Source organism: Enhydra lutris, unplaced genomic scaffold (assembly GCF_002288905.1).
Source record: "Enhydra lutris kenyoni isolate GAN:26980312 unplaced genomic scaffold, ASM228890v2 scaffoldscaffold13, whole genome shotgun sequence".
In the NCBI taxonomy this organism is placed as follows: Eukaryota; Metazoa; Chordata; class Mammalia; order Carnivora; family Mustelidae; genus Enhydra; species Enhydra lutris.
The window spans coordinates 32,237,124-32,259,873 of NW_019154097.1; the positions used below are offsets into that span (position 1 = coordinate 32,237,124).

At 53.6% G+C, this 22,750-nt stretch overlaps 2 protein-coding genes across 3 annotated transcripts in view; both read left to right on the forward strand.

Moving 5' to 3' along the window:
• LOC111146148 (GTPase activating Rap/RanGAP domain like 3) overlaps positions 1 to 10,666 on the forward strand; it is a 129,274-nt gene extending 118,608 nt beyond the window's left edge. The window contains exons 24-29 of one of the 2 annotated variants that reach the window (XM_022501568.1): positions 1,872 to 1,979; positions 3,461 to 3,579; positions 5,486 to 5,624; positions 6,630 to 6,845; positions 8,105 to 8,231; positions 10,057 to 10,666. In XM_022501568.1, coding sequence (XP_022357276.1) covers positions 1,872 to 1,979; positions 3,461 to 3,579; positions 5,486 to 5,624; positions 6,630 to 6,845; positions 8,105 to 8,231; positions 10,057 to 10,234 — 887 coding nt within the window. In that variant the 3' untranslated portion in view covers positions 10,235 to 10,666. The remainder of the gene's footprint in view (positions 1 to 1,871; positions 1,980 to 3,460; positions 3,580 to 5,485; positions 5,625 to 6,629; positions 6,846 to 8,104; positions 8,232 to 10,056) is intronic. The other variant, XM_022501569.1, reaches the window with a different exon arrangement.
• A 2,976-nt stretch (positions 10,667 to 13,642) lies between these two features.
• LOC111146156 (solute carrier family 2 member 8) lies at positions 13,643 to 22,282 on the forward strand. The gene is given in 11 exon segments (XM_022501589.1): positions 13,643 to 13,698; positions 13,794 to 13,956; positions 14,235 to 14,261; positions 14,263 to 14,442; positions 16,123 to 16,222; positions 17,510 to 17,709; positions 18,429 to 18,572; positions 18,658 to 18,766; positions 19,442 to 19,615; positions 20,020 to 20,165; positions 21,656 to 22,282. Coding segments are annotated over 11 exon segments (1,437 nt in total). The 3' UTR covers positions 21,794 to 22,282.
• Positions 22,283 to 22,750: the final 468 nt, after the last annotated feature.

Below are 22,750 nucleotides of genomic sequence, written 5' to 3' on the forward strand. Positions count from 1 at the left end.
GTGCCCGTGGGAGATCCACATTCGGGAACCATTAGCACCTGAGTGACACGGAGTCACTGGAAGCTGGGAAGTCGGAGAGGGATGGGAGGAACCAGCAGACTGAGGAGCCGTCCGAGGTTAGGAAATCTCCCGAAAGACAGCAGTTTAAGTAGGGAATGTGGGTGGGAGGGAGGTGGAGGTCCTCAGAAAACCTTGATGAGAGAGTAGGTGTGCCTGGGAAGCAATGGAGCAAAGCCCACCGCATAGGATGAGAGGGACTGTACGAGCAAGTAGAGACAGGAGTCCAGAAGAGCCTTCCAGAGAATTTCCCTTAGGGGGGAAGAGAAGGGAGGGTATAGGAAAGAAGGAAGAGAGGTCACAGAGGAGGAAGAATAGTTGCTTTCTAGAAGGTGGAAGAAGGCACCGTGCTTGCGGGCTGTGGGGATAGACCCGACGGAGAAGGGCAAACAAGGGTGGAGCCCTGAGATCAAGAGCAGATGGGCCCAAGGGGAAAGGGGGGGACCAGCCGCACCTGTACCTCAGAGTGGCCGGAGCCTCGGCACAGCCGTGAGGGGCCACCCTTCCTGTGCGGCTGTCCGCTCTGGGAGCAAGGGCTTCGGCTGAGACTAGAGGTACCTTTCTCTCCCCTAGTGAATCCATTGTAGCAAAAATAAGACAGCACTGACTTTGGCTCATTTTTCCTCTCCTAAGGACTCAGTCTCCTAGTTAAACTATGTAAGGCTATTGCTTTGTAAGCCTAGTGGTCACTTGAAAGGAGTCCCTAAACCCGGATGGGGCAGGACTCTCCCTACAGATTTGACAGGGCGGGCGCCTCAGCTGGGCCGTCGCAGCTGCTTGGCCCCAGGCAGACCCTGACCAGCAGCTGGGCTGCTCCAGCCCCGCCTCCCGCAGCGGGCCTCGCAGCATTCTGTTCTGAGCAGGGAAGGGAGTGAGTGCTTACCTGGCCTGAGGTTTCTTTTTAGGGTCATGAAAAGATGATAAAATTAGATTGTGACATTGTGCAACTCTGCAAATTTACTCAACTACATTGAATTGTACACTTAAAGGGGATGAATTTTATATGTGAGTTATACCTCCATAGAACTGTTTTTAAAAATAATTAAAAATAAAACCGTATGGCTAAAACATGATGGGCTTCTGGAATAACAGGACCCTTTGCTTCTAGACGGACCTTCTCACTCGGAGAGGATCCGAACCACCTGGGCTTAGGATGAGAGCTCAGAGCAGGCCAGGAACAGAGCAGCTGTTCAACCTGGCCCTGATCTCATTCTGGCTTGTGTTGCCCAACGTGACACAAGCATATGGCTTGGAGTTTTCCTAAAAAAAAAAATGTGGCAGGGGTGGGGGTGGCAGGGAGTTAAGGTTGCCCACCACGCTCATCCTGCGGAGTGAGGCTCAGAACACGATCTGCCTCACAGGAGGGCCTCCTCCATCCGGCGGGGCGGGGGGGTCTATCAACGGTCCCTTCTCTGCAGTCAAGCACACCTGTGTCCAAACCCTGCTTTCCCCCATGTGGTACTTACGGTACTTGGCACACGCTGGCTGGGTCACCTATCCCGGCCTCTGTTTTCTCATCTGTAAATTGAGCGTCATAGTGGCACCCCTCCTGAAGCTTGTTCAGATGGAAGAAGCCGACACGTTGAAAGCTCAGTGCCTGGTGCGCGGTAATACACCCTCCCGGGCGGCAGCCGCGGTCCCACCCACCTCCTGGCTGTGAACGTGGTCGCGCCCTCGAGGCGGTGCTGGGACCAGCTCCGTGCGCAGACCTAGCCGCCGGGACCCTCTGCGGGTTGCCCGTGTCTTTGTTTAGCTGATGACCGGCTCTCTGCATTGTCTCTCACAAAAAATGAGTCGCTGTTGTTTTGTTGCAGACAGTTGCGTCTATAAGAAGGTTTGCCCGTTTAATGGGGGCTCTTTTTTGGTTCAACCCTCTGCGTCAGATTTCCAGTTCTGTTGGAACCAGGCTCCCTACGCGATTGGTAAGAAAAACCTTGATCGTTTTGCGCTTCCCCTCCTTAGACCCGTCTAACCTGTTCGGTCCCATGTAAGCGGACTCGCTGGCTGACTGCTAGATGGCCATGAGTAACTCGAGTCTGATGAGAGCTGAGTGTTCTTTTTCCTTTTTAATTCTTTGCCCGTTTGTTCCCCTTTGTGGGGACTGTTGCTGTCCCCTGTGCCTCCCAGTTGTGAGCAAGTGAGCATCTGAGAGCCATGAAATCCCAGTTTTTAGGACTTGGGGTCTTCCAGTTATCATTTCATTCCCGGGCTTTGCTTCCCTTTTTTTACAATCCGAGAGCAAGACCTCCAGCCCTAAAATACCAGCTGACTTGGTGGAGAAGTACAATGCATTCTGCATCCTTCTTACATGTTTTAAAGCTTGAAATTCTAGAATCACAGAAAGACAGGTACTTTGCCTGTCACTGAAATATTAGGGAGTGAGTGGTGGTGCTTCCCTTCTGGGGTTCGGGATTCACAGCTGGGCATCTGCCTGGTGAGAGTCAGCTCAGAACCAGGAATGTTCGAGTTAGTACTCTTTTCCCCCAAGAACAAGTATGTCCTGATAGGTGAACATTCGAGAGTCTTGAGATGAGAACAGATGATCCAATCCAGATAATGGAGGGACCAGACCAGTCAGGCTTCGGTGACAGATAAGATGTGGCCCCCCCCCCAAAAAAAAACAGAGGGAAGGGGTGAAAATTGCTTTCAGGTTTTGAGCCCCAGTGCCGGAGGTCCCTTGAGAGAACAAGGCTAGAGGCATGGGTAAAGCCAAGGGAGTGGAGAGTTCCCCAAGGACAGAGCAAGCAGAGATTAAGCTCATGTGAAGGAGCATGGAGTAGCCTGGGGAGAGGCCACAGGTGACGTCCCAGAGTAACCAGGGTGGTTGTGGGGCCTGAAAGTCAGTGTCATAAAAACAATTTCAAGAAGAGGGGCTGACCTTTAACAAATAAACCTATTGACACCACAGCCCCCTGTGAGGGACAGCGAGGAAGGAGACACAGCCCCGGCCCAGGCATACATGGCAGGAGGAGCACAGGGGAGAAGGGACCAAGGGACGGGGCATGAAGACCCGGGAAAGGCAGAGGGTCGGGCCATGGTGGCATCTGCCAGAGGGGAGTGTGTGGCAAGCCACAGTCTGGACGAGAAGGGGGAGTGTCTCTCGGGACTTGGGCGGGTGAGCCTCCAGGAGACCAGGTTTTGAGACCCCAGTGGAAAGGGGACAAGGAGAAACAGAGGCAGCACTCACCAGTTTGAAGCAGAAGCTTGGCAACTAAGAAGAGGCTGTCTCAGGAGTGAGGCTTTCTTAGAATCGGGGGACATGCCAGAGGAGGAAGGAGAGAAGCAGCCAGAGGAGGAGGGGAGATGGAAGTCTCCAGAGCAGTGAGGGCGACTATGGGCCACCTCCAGGGTCTCAAGCCAGTGGGTCTCAAGCCAGCTGACGCGCCCCGTCGTTACCTTACAGTATGTGCTTTCCCGTACCTCCTGGCCTTCACCACTGACTCCATGGAGATCCGCCTGGTGGTCAATGGGAACCTGGTCCACACGGCAGTCGTGCCACAGCTGCAGCTCGTGGCCTCCAGGGTGAGTAGCACATTTGAGGGTCTCTGGGAGCCTGGAGCCCCTAAGCTCCGGGAGAGCGCGGACACTGTCTCATCAGGTCAGTCCCCTTGTGTACTGGAGTGAGAATGTCCACAGCAGACCCCTGCTGGGTTTTTGTGCGTGGCCCCCTCGGGCTTCCAAATGGTTTTGTTAGAGTGTCACTCGGTGCTGGTAGTAGTTGCGAAGCTCTGGGCTGAAGAGAGGAATGTGCCAGCAGCCTGGGTTAGGTCAAGGGTCCCCACTGCCCCGAGGGACCGCCCGAGTCCAGAAAAGGGACAGTTCTTCCTTTGCCACTTTCCATGATCAGCTTGAGTTTTGTGGCCCGTGAAATATGGCTAACCAACGAATCCATGTCTAGAAAAAGAGTTTGAGCAAAACCAAGGGACATAGGAACGGAGATGACTTCCCAAGGTGCCCTTGTCACTGGCACACAAGCCAGGAGGTCTTGTCCTAGTCCCTCCCACGTCAGCCCTACACAGTCTGCCCTGTCCCTGACAGACCCGGGTGGCCCCCCTGCTCAGCCCCTGTGGTGCCTTCTCCATCCATCTGACATGCGTCCTTTTTGGGGGTGGGCGACTGCCTATCTGTCTGCCTCCCCTACTATGCTGACAGTTGCGGGACTTGAGGACTAACACAGCGCCAGTGGCGTGCTGGTGAAGATTGAACCACCAGCCCTCTGGGGCCTGGAAGTCAGAGTGTGTGTGTGTGTGTGTGTGTGTGTGTGTGTCTAGACACACATATGTATACCTCAGTTGGTTATAAATATCGCTAATAGAAAAATTAAAATAGCTTATGATTTACAAATAATAAAATATACAGTGTTTTTTAACCTCGAAATCTGTTAGGCCAGTTGGTTCTCACAAAATACTTTTCATTAATTTTTTTTGCTAACTGTGGATACGGGTCTACCCAGATTTTACAGCTGGGAGTTATAGCTCAGTACATTAATTCTCTTTCCAATAAGCTCGCTCTCATGAAATCTGATACATGATCTACTGTTAAACTATTTCTCACTCTCCTACCAACCGATCATTAAACCAAAATGTCTTTCAATTTTGACACTAGCCTCAACACACTTTTGCTTTCAGTCTTCACTATTAGAAATTGTCTCCATCCCATTAAGCTCAGCCGCTCAACAAAACAACAAACCAAGCTCTGGTCTGTAGCATCTGCCAATGTCCATGGTGTAAATAGTTCTGCCATTAGGACATCCAGCTCCCAGTGTGAAAGGTGATGTAAATCAAGAGCGTGGATCATGGTAAACATAGTCAAAGAATGAGGAATGGTCGAATTCTGACATTTAGTACCCTTGTTTTTACTGTTATTTATTTAAGTTTAATAATGGCTGTGTTTCACTTGCAAAATCCCTGAAAGTCGGCGCTCATGGATTTCTACAGTTACAAGGCGGCTCCAGTAACTTTTGTCAGTTACAAGGTGGCTCCAGCCCCACCCCCTGCTGTTCCCACCAGAGCCAGCACAGGGCCCGTGTGCATGAGTGTTTGCTGAACCAGTGGATGAAAGGTCCGTGCCCCCATCTGTAAGTGGACCCGACTGAACCCCAGATAGTTTCCAGGTCTGACACTGCGGCGGGCCTGACATTCCTGTTAGGCAGGTGTGCACTGGCTTGGGAAATGGACTCTTTTCTGTTGTGAATCAACAAGCAAATAAGGGAAAGTGTGGGGGACTGGATACCTAGGCAAGGTCTGGGGTGACAGTACAGGACTTTTGCTCTGGAAGCCCCGTGCCCAGGTGCGTTACCACACTGCACACCCCAAGGACAGAGCAGCTGAGCCAAGAAAGGTTGCAGGCTTTGTAGTGATGACAGGAGGGCCGTGGGTACGGGGCCTCCAAGCCACGCAGCTCCCTAATGCTTTCTCTTTCATTCTAGTCGGATATTTACTTCACAGCAACCACTGCTGTGAACGAGGTCTCGTCCGGAGGTAGCTCCAAGGGGGCCAGTGCCCATAATTCTCCGCAGACACCCCCAGGCCGAGATACTCCAGTGTTTCCTTCTTCCCTGGGGGAAGGTGAAGTGCAATTTTTACTGTCTTATTAATAGATATTTCCAATCTATTCTGGTTTCTTTTTTTTTTTTTTAAGATTTTTATTTATTTGAGAGAGAGAGAGAGAGAGCATGCGCACATGCACAAGCAGGCAGAAGGTCAGAGGAAGAGGGAGAAAGACTTACTGCTGAGCAGGAAGCCCACCGCGGGACTCCATCCCAGGACCCTGGAATCATGACCTGGGCCAAAGGCAGATGCTGAATGGACTGAGCCACCCAGGCGTCCCTCCATTCTGATTTCTCTAGTTCATTCTCAAATACCAACATGTGATTACTGCCTAACGAAGTCACTATTTAAAGATATATATATATATATAAAGCCTTGCATTCTGAATGCATTGGTTGCATTCTTAAGAAATTCGTGATAACAACAACAACAAAAATCCCATTATGAAAAGAATTATTTCCATGGGGAGAAGGGAGTTGAGGACTAGAAATTCCAACTTGCCACAGCAAAGGTGTTTTTCCTTCAGGGATGTCAATGATCTGGTAGGTTTTTATAGCCAAAAGGATAGAGTCCTAAATCCTACGGAGCGCACTCAGCTTTCATTCCATCTGCCTCTGCTCACGAATCCCAAAGACCTTTGCTGTGGTTACCACTTGGCTCTGAGCACCGCGCTTTTCCTGGCCGCTCATCACATCAGCCAGTACTCCTCCTGTCCCTGGAAGCACCGGGAGTCCCAAGCAGGCAGGGTCCTTCTGGGTGTGCTGCCGCTGTCTGTCCTCCTGGCAGCTGGGCACGTGGAGACAGTAGCAGGGGCATTTTTTCACCATGTACCTGTGAAAACAGTGCCCTTAAAACCAAAGCCATCAGGCATCATCCCTCTGTTGCCCCTAACGGGGTCTGAGAGGTCAGCATGCAGCATAATTCTTCTTTCCTGCTCCCTGGGTTGAGGAACCAGAAGTCACCTTTGTAAATAGTACAGACCTGGCTCAGAGTTCTCATGTTCTTCTCTCAATCATATTTCAGGTGAAACTCCGTCCAAAAATCTGTACAAGATTCCGCTCAGAAACCTTGTGGGCAGAAGCATCGAACGACCTCTGAAGTCGCCTCTGGTCTCCAAGGCCGTCACCCCTCCCACGGCCATCGGCCTGGGCATCGCCGCCATTCCCGTCACTCACTCCCTGTCCCTGTCCCGCATGGAGATCAAAGAAATAGCCAGCAGGACACGCAGGGAATTGCTGGGTAATGGCGGGCCGTTTTTGTGTTTCTACTGCTTATACATAGGCCAGCTGGTTTCATCTTTGGATGTTAATCATCCTCGAAAACAATGAGTTAAAAAAGAAACTTCCCCTTTAACAAGGGATTTATAAACCCATTATAGTGCAGCTACACCTAGGAATAGTATACAGTCTACCCCTAACAATGATGTGTCAGTCTGTATTTATTGGTGTGGAAGGCTGCCCATATCAGGTTAAGAGTGGAAAAGGCAGTTTTCAACACAGTAGATCTAGTCTGATGCAATTTCTTAAAATGTAAGTATCTGTATATGTAGGATTTCCTCGAAAGTGTCTAGAAGGGTTAACAACATGCAGTTCTCAGATAACGTGTGATATTTGAAAGTTTAAATTCACCATGTTTTTGGTACTCATGGTGCAGTTCAGTTAAGACTTCTCAAAGCCCAGAGATGTGGGGGCAGGTCTGTAGGCATGGTGCAGACGTGAAATATTTGGTAGAACTTTCTCTCTCCATAACACTGATGGGAGATCAGACCAGAAAAGCACGAAGCACGTGATAGTTGTGCGGAGGCGAGACCGCTAGGAAGACTATTGTTCCGAATGTTGAAAATAAACTGAAGAAAAAGGAAGTGATGTGCTAAACCAGTAAGAACTGGTTTGAAACCTAATTGGGACCTGCACGGCCTAAACTGTAAGGACAGATCACCTTAGGGCACCCCTGGCCTGCAGTCACGTTTCCTGACCCCTGGGGAAGGGAGGCCGGCCACCTGAGGGGCAGGCTTTGACTCCGCCAAAGTGGGTCAGTCTTAGAAGTCAGTGCCTTCCATTGTGCTTTCAAAGTATGCATGTTGCTATTTTAACCCACTATTCCCTATGAAAGCGTGATCTGTAGGCTTCTGTTTTACAAACCACTGTGCTTTTCTGAAATTGAGCCTCGGAGTTGGAGAATTATTGTCTCCAGTGGTAGGATCATAGATTTTCTCTCCTCCTCTAGACCGTTCTGAGTTTCCTTCCTCCCTCCCTTCCTTCCTATGAATATATTCTTTAGGATCAGAAAACAAAACAAAACAAAACAAAACAAAACACCCTTCTGCCTACAAGAAAACCAATTACTTTAAAATATGTACTTTATCAACACTTCCTGACTCTAACCCAATAATGCACCAGTAGCCAACCAAGAAAAAAATAAAAGGACATTTTCTATCTCCAAGGCAGCCCAGTGTTAGGTAATAACCTCCTGACCTGTGCTTCTCCCCTCTAATCCAGGCCTCTCTGATGAAGCTGGACCCAGGTCAGAAGGAGCACCAAAGCCCAAATCAAAAGCCCGGAAGCAATTAGAAGAAAGCCAAGGAGGCCCGAAGCCAGGGACAGTGAGATCAACTAGCAGTGACAGGTATAGCAGGCCGTCCCCAGCTGTCCCTGCTCAGGGTGGTGGCCCTTTGGGTCACAGCACTGCCATGAGGCCCTTTCTGCTGACTGATGATGCCATGGCCAGAGAGTCAGCACCCAGGCCCTCTCTGAGGACCCCAAGGCTGGCCCCGGGGGGAAGGGGCGCACCAGGCAAGGGGGCAACCTCACAACTCAGTGAAGCTCTTAAAAATACATTAAGAGATTTTTTTTTCTTTCTTTTCTTTTTTTTCCCCTCACCAGATTGACACATTTTTTTTAGAGATTTATTTATTAATTTGAGAGAGAGAGAGCAAGCATGAGCGGGAGGGGCAGAGGGAGATGGAAATTGACTCTCAAGCAGACTCCATGCTAAGAATGGAGCCCAGTGTGGGGCTCGTTCTCACAACCTGAGCCAAAACCAAGAGTCAGATGCTTACCTGACGATACCACCCAGGCTCCCCGACAGAGATATTTTTAAATGACAATGCTCAGTAGGAGGACAGGTAATAGGCCCTCTCTAATGCTTCTGGTGGGAATAGAAACAGGGATAGCCTTTTTGGACGTTCACATCAATGAACGGCATGTCAATATCTCATGTCCGTGAACGTTTGTTAAATCACACTGATTTGTCCGCTAAGAGCCTCCCTGTCCCTCAAGCTCCTGAATGGAGGATAAGGGGGCAACGTGTCCAGACTCTAGTAATTCACTCAACACCCATTCTCAGAGCACCAGGCCCTGAGCTGGGTGTTGGGGATATGCAGATCACTCTCGGGGGTCCACAGGCCAGGGGGAAGGCCAACAAAACCACTCTAGGAATTGCAGCATTCCTGGATGGCAGGTGACATGAGGAATGAGGAGTGCGGGCCACCCTCCACCTAGAGCAGGGACGGTCTCAAACACCAGTAGAGGCCGAGCCAGGTCTCATAGATCCAATTAGCATTAGTCTGGCCCAGAGGGAGTTGGTATTCACAGAAGCTCTAATCCCACAAACTGAGCCCTATTTTGTGGCAAGTCCTGCCCTCCTGGACTTTACATTCTAGTATAGAGACACAGACCATAAACCTGTAAACAATTAAGCAAATTAAGTCATTTCCAATAGTGACAAGTGCTGTAAGGAAATTTTTAAAAAGTGATGGGGGAGTGGGTAGAAATTCTGCTTTGGGAGGGGGATGTCAAAAGGGCTTCTCAGAGGAAGTGGCATTGAGCCAAGCTTTGACTGAATTAGAAGGAATGAGGGGAACAGCAGGGGCTCTGAAAGGCATGGCCTGTTGAGCGGCCAAAGGCTGGGCCTGGGGGGCTTTCACAGGCCAAATGAGTACTTGTTGAATGAATGAACCCCCTGAACTTGGTCACATTGGTTTTGCAGCTATCAAGAAAGTGTCCTGAGTACAAGAGAAAATCAAGGGGGTGAGGTGGGCTGGGAGGAGGCAGAAGGGTCCTCAGGGGCAGATCCTGTGGTCTGTGGCCCTGCGGGTTGGAGTGTCAGCCTTATCCTCAGGCCACAGGGAGCCCCAGCCCAGGAGGGTTTTAGACAGAGAGTGACATTATCCTGACTTGCCCTTTAGAAAGGCAAAAAACTCCCCAGACACCTCCTATGTGTCACTTCTGGCCTTTAAAACTCCCAATAGCCCATGAGGTAGGGCTGGCTGACTGCAGACCCCACACCTGTGGGGATGACTCCTGCATGTACCTACCTTTCCCCACTAATGGGTGGGTTGTGAGAGGGGAGATGGGCTTTATGAGCTCAAATAAGCAGGAAACTGCCTGACAGAAGGGGCCCAGGTCGCTAGTGCTCTCCAGGGATCAGTTATGTGACTTTTCTCTTCTAGGATCACCACGGGCTCCTTGGAAAGTCCTTCTGCTCCAGAAGCCAACCCCGAGGGGCACTACCACTCAACAGGCTCTGACCAGGACCCTGTGGCGGACAGAGAAGGCAGCCCTGTGTGGGGCAGCAGCCCCTTTCAGCTCACAGCCTCCTCGGATGAAGACATTATTGACCTGAAATAAACAGGGTCCGGATTGAGTTTGCCATCTTTAATTTTTCTTATGGAGGTTTATACTCTTTAACCAATTCTGACAGCATTTCTCAACAAAATGTGGCTTTTAGCCCACCCGTGATCTACTGGACCAAACCTTCTGCACACCTGGACGGTTTGGGTCTCTCCAATGTCCGGTGCCATCTTCCTTGACCTTAGTTTCTTTCTGTTCAGGAACCATCCGTCCCCTTGTAATAAAGGTGGTAGATTTCATTGCAGTTTTAGATTGAAACTTTGAATAAATCAAAAATGTTCATTCTTATTTACTGCAACCTTCTCTTATATTTTATATACTTAGATGGAAAAATTATTTTTTCATTACGGTTTTGATTTATGTCACATAATGTGTTTCTTTTATAAAGAAAAGCCATTGCTTTTTAAATTTATTATAAATAAGTTTTCTTTCTGCACCTTTGGCCCCTGTTGCTGTTTCAGTTCACTGAGTTTGAAACCAGCTGTGTCCCTGCCTGTTGACTTTTGAGAAAAGCTGAATGGTTCATTCTTAGAAGCTCCTGCTCCCTCCTTGTGCCTCACAAAGAATAAGAAAGGGGTAGGATCCTGTTAAGAGTCTTAAGATTATTTTGTTTGGTTTCGTTGTTACTCTGCAATCATACAGCCAGCAATAGTCGCTCCTTGCCACCAAAATCACCATCCTCAAGCCCCCTTCCCATGTTCAGGTCTGCTTTGCTTTCTCATGTGAACCAAGTGATTGTGCTTCTCCTGTCATCACCTGCCTTCTGTTGCTCCCCCCTCAAAGTGAGAAGAAAATGTGGGCTTGACCAAGTGCAAATGAAACCGTGAAATGTCAGCCTCTAGCCACGGGAGATCAAAGGGGAAACCTAGTTTCACTGACACTGTAAAAATGTTAATCTGTGTGAAGAAGGTAATTTACCTTTGGCTTTACTCTAATGGATTCCATTTTATTAGCTCTCTTCTCGCCCAAATTACCCACCAAAAAAAACTTTAAATCATTCCCCCATGAAAGCATCCCTGAGGGTTCTTCTGTAAGCCTTCTCTGGGAATGCAGAGAGCTGTGTTTGACATGACCTTGATCTGACAGATATTACAGAAGTTTGGGTCCTACCTCCTCGTGGGCCTTGCACACTGTGGGGAGAGCTTCTTTGTCTCTGAAGACAGCGCTTTCTAAGTATAGCCGGGTAGACCCTCGCTGTGCTCAGCATTGCCGTTCCTCCTCTGTGTTTCCTTCTACCCTTTTCATATCTGGGGAAAACACAAGACCCATCACATGCTGTATCTCAACCTCATGAAAAGTTTTGGGAGTTAGATTTTATTATTATTGCTTTTCAAATAAGTAAACTGAGGCTCAGAAAGGGACAGTGATTTGAAACTGTGAGTTGTCTGACCCCAGAGCTCTGCTCTCTCCCTTGTCCGCCATACAGAGTCAGGCTGAGTGCCTTGTGTCAGTTGGATCTGACTGGTGTTTTTCATGTTAAACTAATTTGTAAGCTTTATGAGTTTGTCTGTGTGTTCTTTCTGTCCTTTTTTTTCCCCCTGGAGTTTCTTGCTTCTCAGCCTGGAATAAAAGAAAACCAAGGGTGATTTAGAACATTATTCCAAGAGATTGGAAGCATCAGAACGACCCCATGATTGGACAAGAGTCACAGATCTGAGGAGTGAATGTAGAAAGGGCAAGAAATGGCACTACTAATCAGATTGATGGTGATTAGCTTATAAAAGGGGGATCGGAGGTGGTCTGGCAGCAAGATCTGCTTACAAGGTCCAAGAGGTGAATGCTGCACCCTTGGGAAGGGAGACCACCATCCAGAGGGCAGAAGCAGGTTTGTAAGGGCCTGTGGCTCGGAGGGCTGGTGCTAGCTGGGCTCACTGGAACACCCCGTCCACCTAAGCCCTTCTGCCTACCCCAGGCAGCAATATGCCCGTGGAGTTGGAGGCATTCGTCCACTCTGCAAACACCAGGGGCCCACTGTGTGGAGGAAGAGGTCACATCCATTAATGGAGGGAGGGAAGTAAACAAGTGATCACACAGCAGTGATAAGTGCTGAGATAAGAATTTATAACTCGAGCACAAGCTGCTGTGGAAGCATAGAGGGGCAGTTGCCTGTCTTTAAAGATAGTACAATCAGGAGGTTGCACCAGGCCAAACGACTTTCATAATCAAATGGGCTAGCATTTGAGGGCCTCACATGTGCTTGGTCTTTCGTGGATATTGCCTCTGCTTAAAACCATCCCGGAAGGTAGATATTGTCATCCCCACTTAGAGATGAGGAAATAGAGGCCCAGAGAGGGATTAGAAGCCAAACCTCTTACTCTCATAGTCCTGGTTCTTTCAAGAATTACTCAGCACCCCAACTCAGCTGCCTCACCCAGAGAAGGGTTGGGTACAAACGGCCGAGCCCTAACATCAGAGCTCTAACATCATCCTACCTCCGGCAGTCACTTGGGTGCTCAAGTGAAGAAGTTGGCTATTAATAGCCGCAGGAGATTCCAAGACAGCAGGTGTTAAGATGAAGATTCCAGAGTCAGGATGGCCTATGAAGTGAGTGGAACTTAACAGGGAACCTGGGGTTCATCATTTAAACCCCGATCAGTCACACATATGAGGACCCTGCCCAAAACAGCTCCGCAGCACCTCGAGGTCCTGGTGGCTGTCGGCTCGTAGCCGTCAGCAGTCTGCGGGCTCCGAGTCATGACCCGCACCGAGGTCGGCTGCAGCGCGCAGGGCCATGCCTCTGCCCCCAGCAGCCCAGGTTGAGAGAGGAAAGAGAGCGGCCCAGGACATTCCTCCTTGCGGGTGTCAGTGGGCTGAGCTTGGCCAGGCGCGTTGAACCCTGGCCCCAGGGTACCAGTTAACGCAGAGCAGGAACCGCACAGCCGACCAGGTAGCACAGCCGCCGCTGCCCTGAGTCTGTGCGGGAAGTCCCGTGCGCTGTGCAGCGGCTCCACCTTCGTCTTGCTGCTAGCCTCATTGGTTGAAGCTAGACAGAGAGGCGGATCCAGGAGCAGATGAAATCCCGCTTTACACCTTCATTGGCTGGTTCCGCTTCGCTTTCTGATCCCGCCTCTGGGTTCGCACCACACTCTTATTGGACGGTTCTACTCCAGGCCCACATACAAACTCCGCCCCCCTAAGCACTGGCTAGGCAGGTCCTAGGGGCGTTTCCAGTGGGCGGTGCCAACCGGCTCTTTTCTCCTATTGGTCGGCTTTTATTTGGAGGGTGGTGCCTAGCGGCGAGGCTACCACCGCCTGGCGTTCCCATTGGCCGTCCCCATCCCAACCCAGAGCCTCCCCTCCCCGCCTATTGGCTGGCTCTGCCCAGAGAGACGGGTGCCGGCTGCACTCGCGGGACCCGTGGCAGTTCAGGCAACAGAGCTGACCAGGCAGGCGTTGGCTGCGGACATGACGCCGGAGGACCCGGAGGAGACACAGCCGCTCCTGGGGCCGCCCGGCGGCAGGTGAGCGGGTGGGGGAGACCCGGGCCCGGGACGCAGCCTCGCCCCTCCTGCTGCGCCCAGGCCGGCGCCGCTCACCGGCCGCCCTGTCCCCGCAGCGCTCCCCTCAGCCGCCGGGTCTTCCTCGCCGCCTTCGCCGCCGCCCTGGGCCCGCTCAGCTTCGGCTTCGCGCTCGGCTACAGCTCCCCGGCCATCCCGAGCCTGCGCCGCGCCGCGTCCCCAGCCCTGCGCCTCGATGACGCCGCCGCCTCCTGGTTCGGGGTGAGGCCTCGGGCTCACCCTCCAGCCCGCCTGGGCTCCTCGTCCTCCACCCCACGCGCGAAGGGCCCCCGCGCTTACCTGGCTTCGGGCGGGCACTGAGACCCTCTGCCCGGTGCGTCCCGGCTCTCCTGCCGGGGGTCACCCGCTCCCTACCCCCGACCGCCAGCCTGGGACCTCCATCCCCTCTTCCCGGAGGCTGCTGGGGCTGGAGTTGAGGGCGAGGTTGGGCTGCGGCGCGGTGGCGTCCCCTCTCCATCGTGCGGTCGCCCCGCCCCCAGGCCATCGTGACCCTGGGAGCCGCGGCGGGGGGGCGTGCTGGGAGGCTGGCTCGTGGACCGCGCCGGGCGCAAGCTGAGCTTGCTGCTCTGCACCGTGCCCTTCGTGGTGGGCTTTGCCGTCATCACCGCGGCCCAGAACGTGTGGATGCTGCTCGGGGGCCGCCTCCTGACCGGCCTGGCCTGCGGTATTGCCTCGCTCGTAGCCCCGGTGAGTGCCCCCCAGCCTCGCGCCCTGGGACGGGGAAGGACTGGGGGCGTGGTACTCCCTGGCTGCGGCGTCCTGGATGCCTGGCACCGCGCCCCTCGCCGTCTTTATCTTCCTTCCCGGCACCCTCCCCCCCCCCCCCCCCCCCCCCCGCCCCGCGACGGGCCTTGGAAGGAGCCTCCGTTATCCTCGTTGACAGATGAAGTGAGCTTCAGAAACTGAAGCCCTTTGTCGAGCCACAACTAGGCAGTGGCGAAGCTATTACTCGAACTCAGGACTGTGCCACTTAACCAGGCCTCTCTTTTGCTCTACAAATAAGATACCACCTGTGGATGGTCACAGAAGCCTAGAGTAAGGCTTAGCTCTCCCGCTGTCATTCGGACCACTGACTACAGTGTAGCGGGAAAATCCTGTTCTTGTTTGTCCTGGCAGCAAAGGCTGCTGGGCTCTGCTGTTCCCCTTCACTACTCAGGAACTCGTCCTCCAGCTGCTTCCCATCTTCCAATGCACCACTGTCCAGGCTGACTTGGGAGCCGTCTACCCAGGTGAAATCCAGGGATCTTCACTTGCTGGGGCAGAGTATACCTCTCTGTGCCTCACTTTCCTCTCCTGTAAAATGGGAATAATGGCCTTACCTCATGCAGTGGTTGTAGGGATTAAGCAAAGCTGCACATAGAGCCCTGGTGTGGCTTGTGGAGGGCTTGGACCCTGGCGGCGGAAGTTGCAGGGTGACCAGTAAACCGTTCTGCTGGCCACGAGGCTTGGATGGTCCACCAGCCACACGCCAACCTGGTCAAGATTAAAAGTAGTGGCTCAGAGTCCTCCCTGGTCATTCTTTTGCTCCCACGACTCATTTTACCCGCATTTGCTGGGCAGCAGGTAGCAGCTGAGTCGGATTTTATGTTTTGGGTTTTGTTACTGGGCAAAAACACACCCATCTAACTCGTGGGCATAAGGTACAGAATAACCTAGAAGTATGGGTAAGACCTTTCTGGCCCCGGATCCCAGAGAAAGCAGTGGCAGTCACTGGTAGCAACTGAGGCAAAGAGTTGGCTTTCACTCACTCTCACTGAGTGTGTGATTCTGGGACCAGCAGCCCGGGTGTCACCTGGAGGTAGTCAGAAAGGCAGAATCTTGGAGGGGGGGGGGCCAGGTGGTTCAGGTGGTTAAGCATCTGCCTTCAGCTCAGGTCGTGATCTCAGGGTCCTGGGATGGAGCCCCACTTCAGGCTCCCTGCTCAGCAAGGAGTCTGCTTCTCCCTCTCTCTCTGCCCCTCCCTCCGCTCCCTTGCTCCCTGCTCTTTCTCAAATAAGTGAATTAAATAAGAAAAGAAAGGCAGAATCTTAGGCCCCACCCTAGACCTACTGCATCAGAACCTGCGTTTTATCAAGGGTAGTCATACAATGTGATCGAAGTTTGAAAGGCTTTGTGGCCTTCTCTCTCTCTCTCTCTCACACACACACACACACAGCAAGCCATGTATCTATATCCTTACTCCCCTTTAAAACACCTGCTGCTGATCCTTGGGGAGGTGTGGGGAGGGCTTTGCCGACTTGGGGCCTGCTTGCTTACCTGGCTTGCGGCAGCCCCCGCCAAGGCTCTCCTCAACTCTGAAGGGCTGAGGCTTTTCAGTTTTAAAAAGAACTCTCAGCCCGAGTAAAGTTTCTTCTTCACTGTCCACAGGTGTATATTTCTGAAATCTCCTACCCCGCAGTGAGGGGGCTGCTGGGCTCCTGTGTACAACTGATGGTCGTCACAGGCATCCTCCTGGCCTACCTGGCAGGTAGTTTCACAGCCTCTCTTTTGATCCCGGTTCATGGTTGTGTGGCCTTTTCACAGCTGTAGACACTGAAGTTCAGAGAGGTCAAGGGACTTGCCCAAGGTCACACAGCCTGTCCTATAGACCAGCTCCCTGAGCCCCTGGGACATCTCTCTGCGTCTTGTCCAGGGAGAGCTGGAGAAGGGGATGTCCTCATCTTCCCAGGGCAGAAGCCCATTGCAACAGGGGTGGGGACTGACCGGTTAGGTCAGTACCTCACTGTGCAGTGACAAACTGAGGACTCGAGGGGGTGGCCGGGACACCCCTAAAACTCTTCAGCCCAGGGGCATGGAGGGCCCAAGCATGTCTCTCAGAAATACCAGTACTGAATTTGCAGTGTGAAAGAGGAGGGTTCCAGGGGACCCAAGGGTCAGAGCTGGGGTCAGCATGAGGAAGCTTCTAGAGGCAGACATGTTTTCACCAGAACTGGGGTGGAGAGAGTCTTCACATCAGACAGTACAATGTCAGGGGACACTTACTGTGTGACCTTGGGCCAGTCACACTGCCCCAATGAGCCTTACTTCTTCTGTCTTTAAGTGACAAGAACCCCACCTAGTCCAAAGCTGTCAATGAGAATTATAAAGGGATGTCCTGAGACCCAGAGGGACCAGAGTATGTGCCGTCTGGTTCTTCAGAGTGGGCGACATCCTGGTTGGGCTCTTTGATTTTTGCCCACTTACCATCCAGCAGCCTGGCTGCTTTGGGGGCCCCTCGGGGTGCCAAACCCCCTGCCAAATGCAGACATTGACATTTGGGACAGACACGCGGGGGTCAGTATGCCTACAGAATTCCCTCCAGCTCATCCTAACCAGCACGTTCCTTAATCAGCTTCTGTGACAGTTGATCCACTGGTGTTCCATGAAGCGTCTCTCCCACGCTGTCTCCCTTCCCGTCCAGAGGAGCCAGCCTCGCCCGCTGCTTGGTGGCCTTCCAGAGTCTGTGCATATTCATTCTCCCTCCCCTACCTTTTAGACAAAGAGCAAATGCCTCATTCTGTCTTTAATTGCCGCATAAATATTTACTGAGCCGATGTAGCATCATGACGTACCCACCAGCATTTCTACAATACTTATCAGCCCCAGTTGGTGACAACAATATTGGTGACAAACACGAGCATAGCCACACAGAGGTAGTGAGGCCCCCCACACTTGAAGCTGAGTCCTTGGGTTGGCGAGAGGGTGGGCACGCCCTGATAAGATCCAGCCTGGCCCACTCCCGCTCTGACATCTGCCCCCCTGCCCCCCCCACCAGGCTGGGTCCTAGAGTGGCGCTGGCTGGCTGTTCTGGGCTGTGTACCCGCGTCCTTCATGCTGCTGCTCATGTGCTACATGCCCGAAACCCCCCGCTTCCTGCTGACCCGGCAGAGGCACCAGGAAGCCATGGCCGCCATGCACTTCCTGTGGGGCTCTGAGCAGGTCCGGGCGGAGGCCCCTGCTGGGGCTGAGCACCAGGTAAGGGGCTGGAGCCAGAGCCGGGGTGGGATGGGACAGAGGGTGGGGGGTGGGTAGGAAACGGGGAGGTACAGCCCTTCTGCAGCCAGGGGAGGCCCACACAGCCCATCCCCAAGGCTTCGCATACACACGTGGGGAATGGAGGCACAAGTGGGGGCGTCGTCCGCTGTGTGAGCAAGCAGGGGCCTGCTGGAGCCCCACTAACTACCTGGGCCCTAGCCTTGACCTTACCACTCCAGGAAGAGAAAAGGCCGGCTGGGTCAAGGGGAAACACAGGCATGCAGACTTGAGGAATTGGAGTTTTAGGCGGGGCGTTGTATGGCAGGAGACTCTGTCTCTGCCACTTGCCTGCTGTGTGACCCTCACATCCCTAAGCCTGCCTTTCTGCACCTGTAAGATGGGACTCCCAGCACGTGCCTGCTGGTGACAGGGATTCAGCAGCTGCAAGAGCTCGGCCCAGGCCTAGCCCAGGGCTGGTGGGATTCTGGAACTCCTGGCTTTGTGTCCATGTAATCTTTTCGTGGTACCCCCCAACAAATCAGAAAAGGGCATGGGGAGGTGAGGATCTTGTCACCTTGCAAATGGTAAGGCTAAAGTGATGCGGTGACCTGTCCCTGATGGGAGGCCCGGGTGACAAGGAGCTGATGCTCAGGGTTTAGGACAGTGGTCCCTCAGGAGCGGGGAGGGAGGAGCACTGACACCGGCCTCTGTCTGAGCAGGGCTTCCATCTGGCCCAGCTGAGGCGTCCTGGCATCTACAAGCCCTTCATCATTGGCGTTTCGCTGATGGCCTTCCAGCAGCTGTCAGGGATCAATGCTGTCATGTTCTATGCAGAGACCATCTTTGAGAAGGCCAAGTTCAAGGTAAAGAGGCCTCTGCCCCAGCCTGCCTCATCTGGATGCCCAGTCCCGGGGTCTTTGGCTGACCCACCTCGGCCCATCTCCCCAGGACAGCAGCCTCGCCTCGGTCATCGTGGGCATCATCCAGGTGCTGGTCACGGCCTTGGCGGCCCTCATCATGGACAGAGCTGGGCGGAGACTGCTCCTGACCTTGTCAGGTGAGGCCCGAGGTCCAGGACTTGGCCCTGTGAAAGCAGGGTGGCATAGGCCGGGTTCCCAACCACAGGCTGGAGGGTCTGTTCTGAGGCCACCGCAGGGCAGCAGGAAAAGGCCCGCCGAGCACCCATGAGAACAAGGCGGAGATTCACGGGGGCGCTCCCCCAACACCAGGCCCGCGCTCCCAGGGTCACTGAAGCTTCCCGCACCCCTCGCGTTGAGCCTCCAGGCAGGTGCCATCAGGGCCCCGTTTACAACGTGGAAACTGAGGACCCGGGAGGAGAAGTGACTTGGAAGCTTGGGGTCTTTTAGGGCAAGTGACTTCACCTTTCTGAACCTCAGTTTCCCCGGTATGAAATGGTGGCCAAGGAGGGCCATGGTGAGGACCCAGAGACAATCCACCGCATGGGGGTTAAATCCCTGCTGCTGCTCAGGCCAGGGAGGCTCTGCCTCGGATTTTCTCGGAGTCTGCTATGGTTCAAGGTCTGAGCCAGGGCTGGTGGGATGGGGCTGGGGGCCGCCAGTCTGGGCACCAGTGCTCACAACCCTCCCAGAGAAACCCAGGCCGCATTGCTGTGGCCACACCACCCCGAGACTCCAGACCCAAGTGCCAGCCACAGGCCCAGGCTGCAGCCCCTTGTCCCAGGGCCCCGCCCACCACCACCCTCCGCTCGCAGGTGTGGTCATGGTGTTCAGCACCAGTGCCTTCGGTGCCTACTTCAGGCTGACGCAGGGCGGCCCCGGCAACTCCTCACACGTGGAGCTCCTCTCGCCTCTCTCCATGGAGCCCGCCAGTGCCAGTGTGGGGCTGGCCTGGCTGGCGGTGGGCAGCGTGTGCCTCTTCATCGCTGGTGAGAAGGGGGTCCGTGGGGAGGTTGGGGGTGCTATGGGGACCTCCCATCACCACCAGCTTCCTGAAGCTCCCAGCAAGCCAGGCCTACCAAGCCTTGCCTCTCTAGCCCATGGGTCCCCACCTCTGCGTTTATGGCTCTGACCCTGTCCCAGGCCCTGAGCTAAGCCCTTCTCTACCCCTTTCACTTAATACCCCCCCCCAAAACAGCCCTCCAAGCAGGCCCCATCATGACCCCATTCTGGAGAGAAAAGCCTGATGTGTAAGCAGTGGCGGGACTGGCCCAAGACATTGCTGAAGGAAGGCGCAGAGCCTTCTGGAAACCACGAGGCTTTGGCACGAGGGTGCTGTGGCAAGCCCGAGGGTCCGTCCGCATGGGCTCTGATGCCTCTCTTGCTCCCACAGGCTTCGCTGTGGGCTGGGGGCCTATCCCCTGGCTCCTCATGTCGGAGATCTTTCCTCTGCACGTCAAAGGCGTGGCCACTGGTGTGTGCGTCCTCACTAACTGGTTCATGGCCTTCCTGGTGACGAAAGAGTTCAGCAGTGTTATGGTGAGTACAGGCCCAGAGGGCCCCCTCATAGTCGGTGGGGAGCACTATTCAGAATTATGCTTAACTGCGGGAGACTCAGGGTCAGTGGCTTCGCATGAAGGCTAAAGCCACCCTCCTGGGACACCAGCCATCCTGGTCAGGGCTGAGGGGAAGCCTGACAGGCCAGGAAAGGTGAGGAACCCAGGCTATGACCATCTGGGAGACTTCAGGCTCTCCTGGCCAGCAGGACTGGCCTCTGCCACTGGACGCTGGGAACATGGGCCAGGGTATAGGGCTGTGTGGGAAGAACCCTGGCTTTGGAGTTGACAGGCCTGGGCTCTAAGCCCGCCTTGATCACTTCCCACTGTGCAATCTTGGGTGTGCTGCTCACCCTCTCTGAACCAGCTTCCTTGGCTGAAAATGGAGGAGGATGACGGCACCTTCCCCTTAAGCTTGTGGGGGCATCCGTTCATTTTAACATCCTGCTTTTTCGCACACATGAACTGACACAGACTTGGATCCTGCCCCAAGGGCTCCCCAGCTGATAGGGGAGGATGGTTCTGGAGCACACAGGCCATCTGGTCAGGCATTCATTCCCCTCACGCCTCCTGGGACATACTAGGTCCAGGCCTGTTCAAGGAGCCAGGGGCAGCAGTGAGGTAGACAGGGTGCCCTTTCCCACTGGACTGGGATGGCAGTGGACAGTGGAGAGAGAACGAACCACCAGGAGGCTGGGCTAGAGCAAGGAGGGGCAGGCCATGAGAGGCGTGGATGCCTGGGACTGGCCTGGGCCCGCTCAGATGGGCTGCCCTGGGGAACATGTTGGGAAGACCAGGGCAGAGAAGTAGAGGTGAAAATGGCTTGCTGGGAGCTGTGGGGAGACGAACAACAAAGGAGGGAGGAGATGGCAAAGGACCTGACAGTGACTCAGGAGTGCAGAGTGTCCAAAAGGCTGAGAGAAGAACTTCCAAGGGGGTGTGGGGGTGGCAAGTCCCAGAGGAGGAGGAGCTGACAAGGGAGGGGGCTTTGGTTCTGGCACGTGGGAGGTCGCCTGCGCTGGGAGGGTGGCCAGGCTCTGACCGGAGGGAACTGCTCTCTCCTCCCTCCATTGCTGGTGAGCCCCAAGTGCCCTGTGAGCTCACATGCCCCATCTCAAGCTGCTGAGAGCCCACCCGTTCCTGCTGGCAGCAAGAAGAGACTCCTCTAGAGGCAAGGACCTCAACCCAGGGCCAAAGCAGAGCATGGAGCATGGGTCTGGGGGCCCTGGAAGCCGACCCCAGCGCGGGGGCAGCCCCACTGTCACTTGGTAGGAGGTGTGACAGTGAGCATCAGCTTCCTCAGGCAGACGACATCCACACCCCATATGGGGCTTGGCCCAGGCTTCCAGATGGCCGGGCCAGACCCTCTCTCACTCCCCGGAGCCTGGGCAAGGCAGGCCGGGGGCCTCAGCTTGGAATCGCACGAGGGCCCCTGATCTGCTATGTCCACAAGGCCTTCCCCTCTCTTTCCAGGAGGTGCTCAGGCCCTACGGTGCCTTCTGGCTTGCCTCCGCCTTCTGCATCCTCAGTGTCCTTTTCACTTTGTCCTGTGTCCCGGAAACCAAAGGAAAGACTTTGGAGGAAATCACAGCCCATTTTGAGGGGCGATGACAACCCCTTCTTGTGAGTGGCTGCCTCTCCTCTCAGGGCCAGCTTTGGGATTCAGCGGGGGATGGAGCCTGCCTGTGACTCCAAGCGGGGCCTCAGCCAGAGCCTGGAGCCCCTGTCTGTTCCCAGAGAGCTGGAATCCAGGACTGCAGTCCCTTGGAGCCTTCTCCTCCAGGGCGCTTCCTTCCTACCCAGCTCTCCACAGCCCAGCAGACCATGGGCATGAGGTTTCCTGGCCCCTGGGTCCAATTCCCGCCACCCCTCTGCGTCTCCAGGGAAGGGAGCATCTTGGAAGGGCCTTGTTGCCCTGCAGTCCATTATCCACAGACCACATCCATCGTGTCACGAAAGCAACAGCAGAGGATGGGGGACTCTTGACTCCTCATTTTCTGGAGGACATGCTTCTGAGGGGCGGTCCCTGACTTCTCCCCTCATGTGGCTGCACTGTCAGGAAGGAGCTTCGTTTGCCAAATAAAGATTTGACTCAGAAAATCAGGTCATGGCCTCTTTGTGTGTTTGAGAAGGGCATTTTCCTATCCCTTCCCTAAAGTAGGCCTCCCACAGACTGGGCCTTGCCAAGAACATCTATTGATTTCCTTTTTCTCATGGTCCACCAGGCTTCCCTTTGGCACTTGAAGGTCATTTCTGACTCCTTCCTTGGGCTCAGTGCCCTGGATCATTAGTCACCAAATCTCATTAACAACAAAAAAGCATCTCTTTTCCGATTGACTTTAATGGAGTCAGAAGTCTTTTACAGATTACTTTTATTACCCATTATATGTAATACATGTTTATGGTAGGAAAGTTGAAAAACCTAGATTTATTTAGTATAATTATTTTTATAGCAGTTAACTGACTGCTAGGTGTTGCCCTAAGCACTTTACAGATACTAACTCACTTGGATAAATGATACAATAATTATTCACAGGTGTACCTTTCCAGAGTTAACTTCTTTTAAGA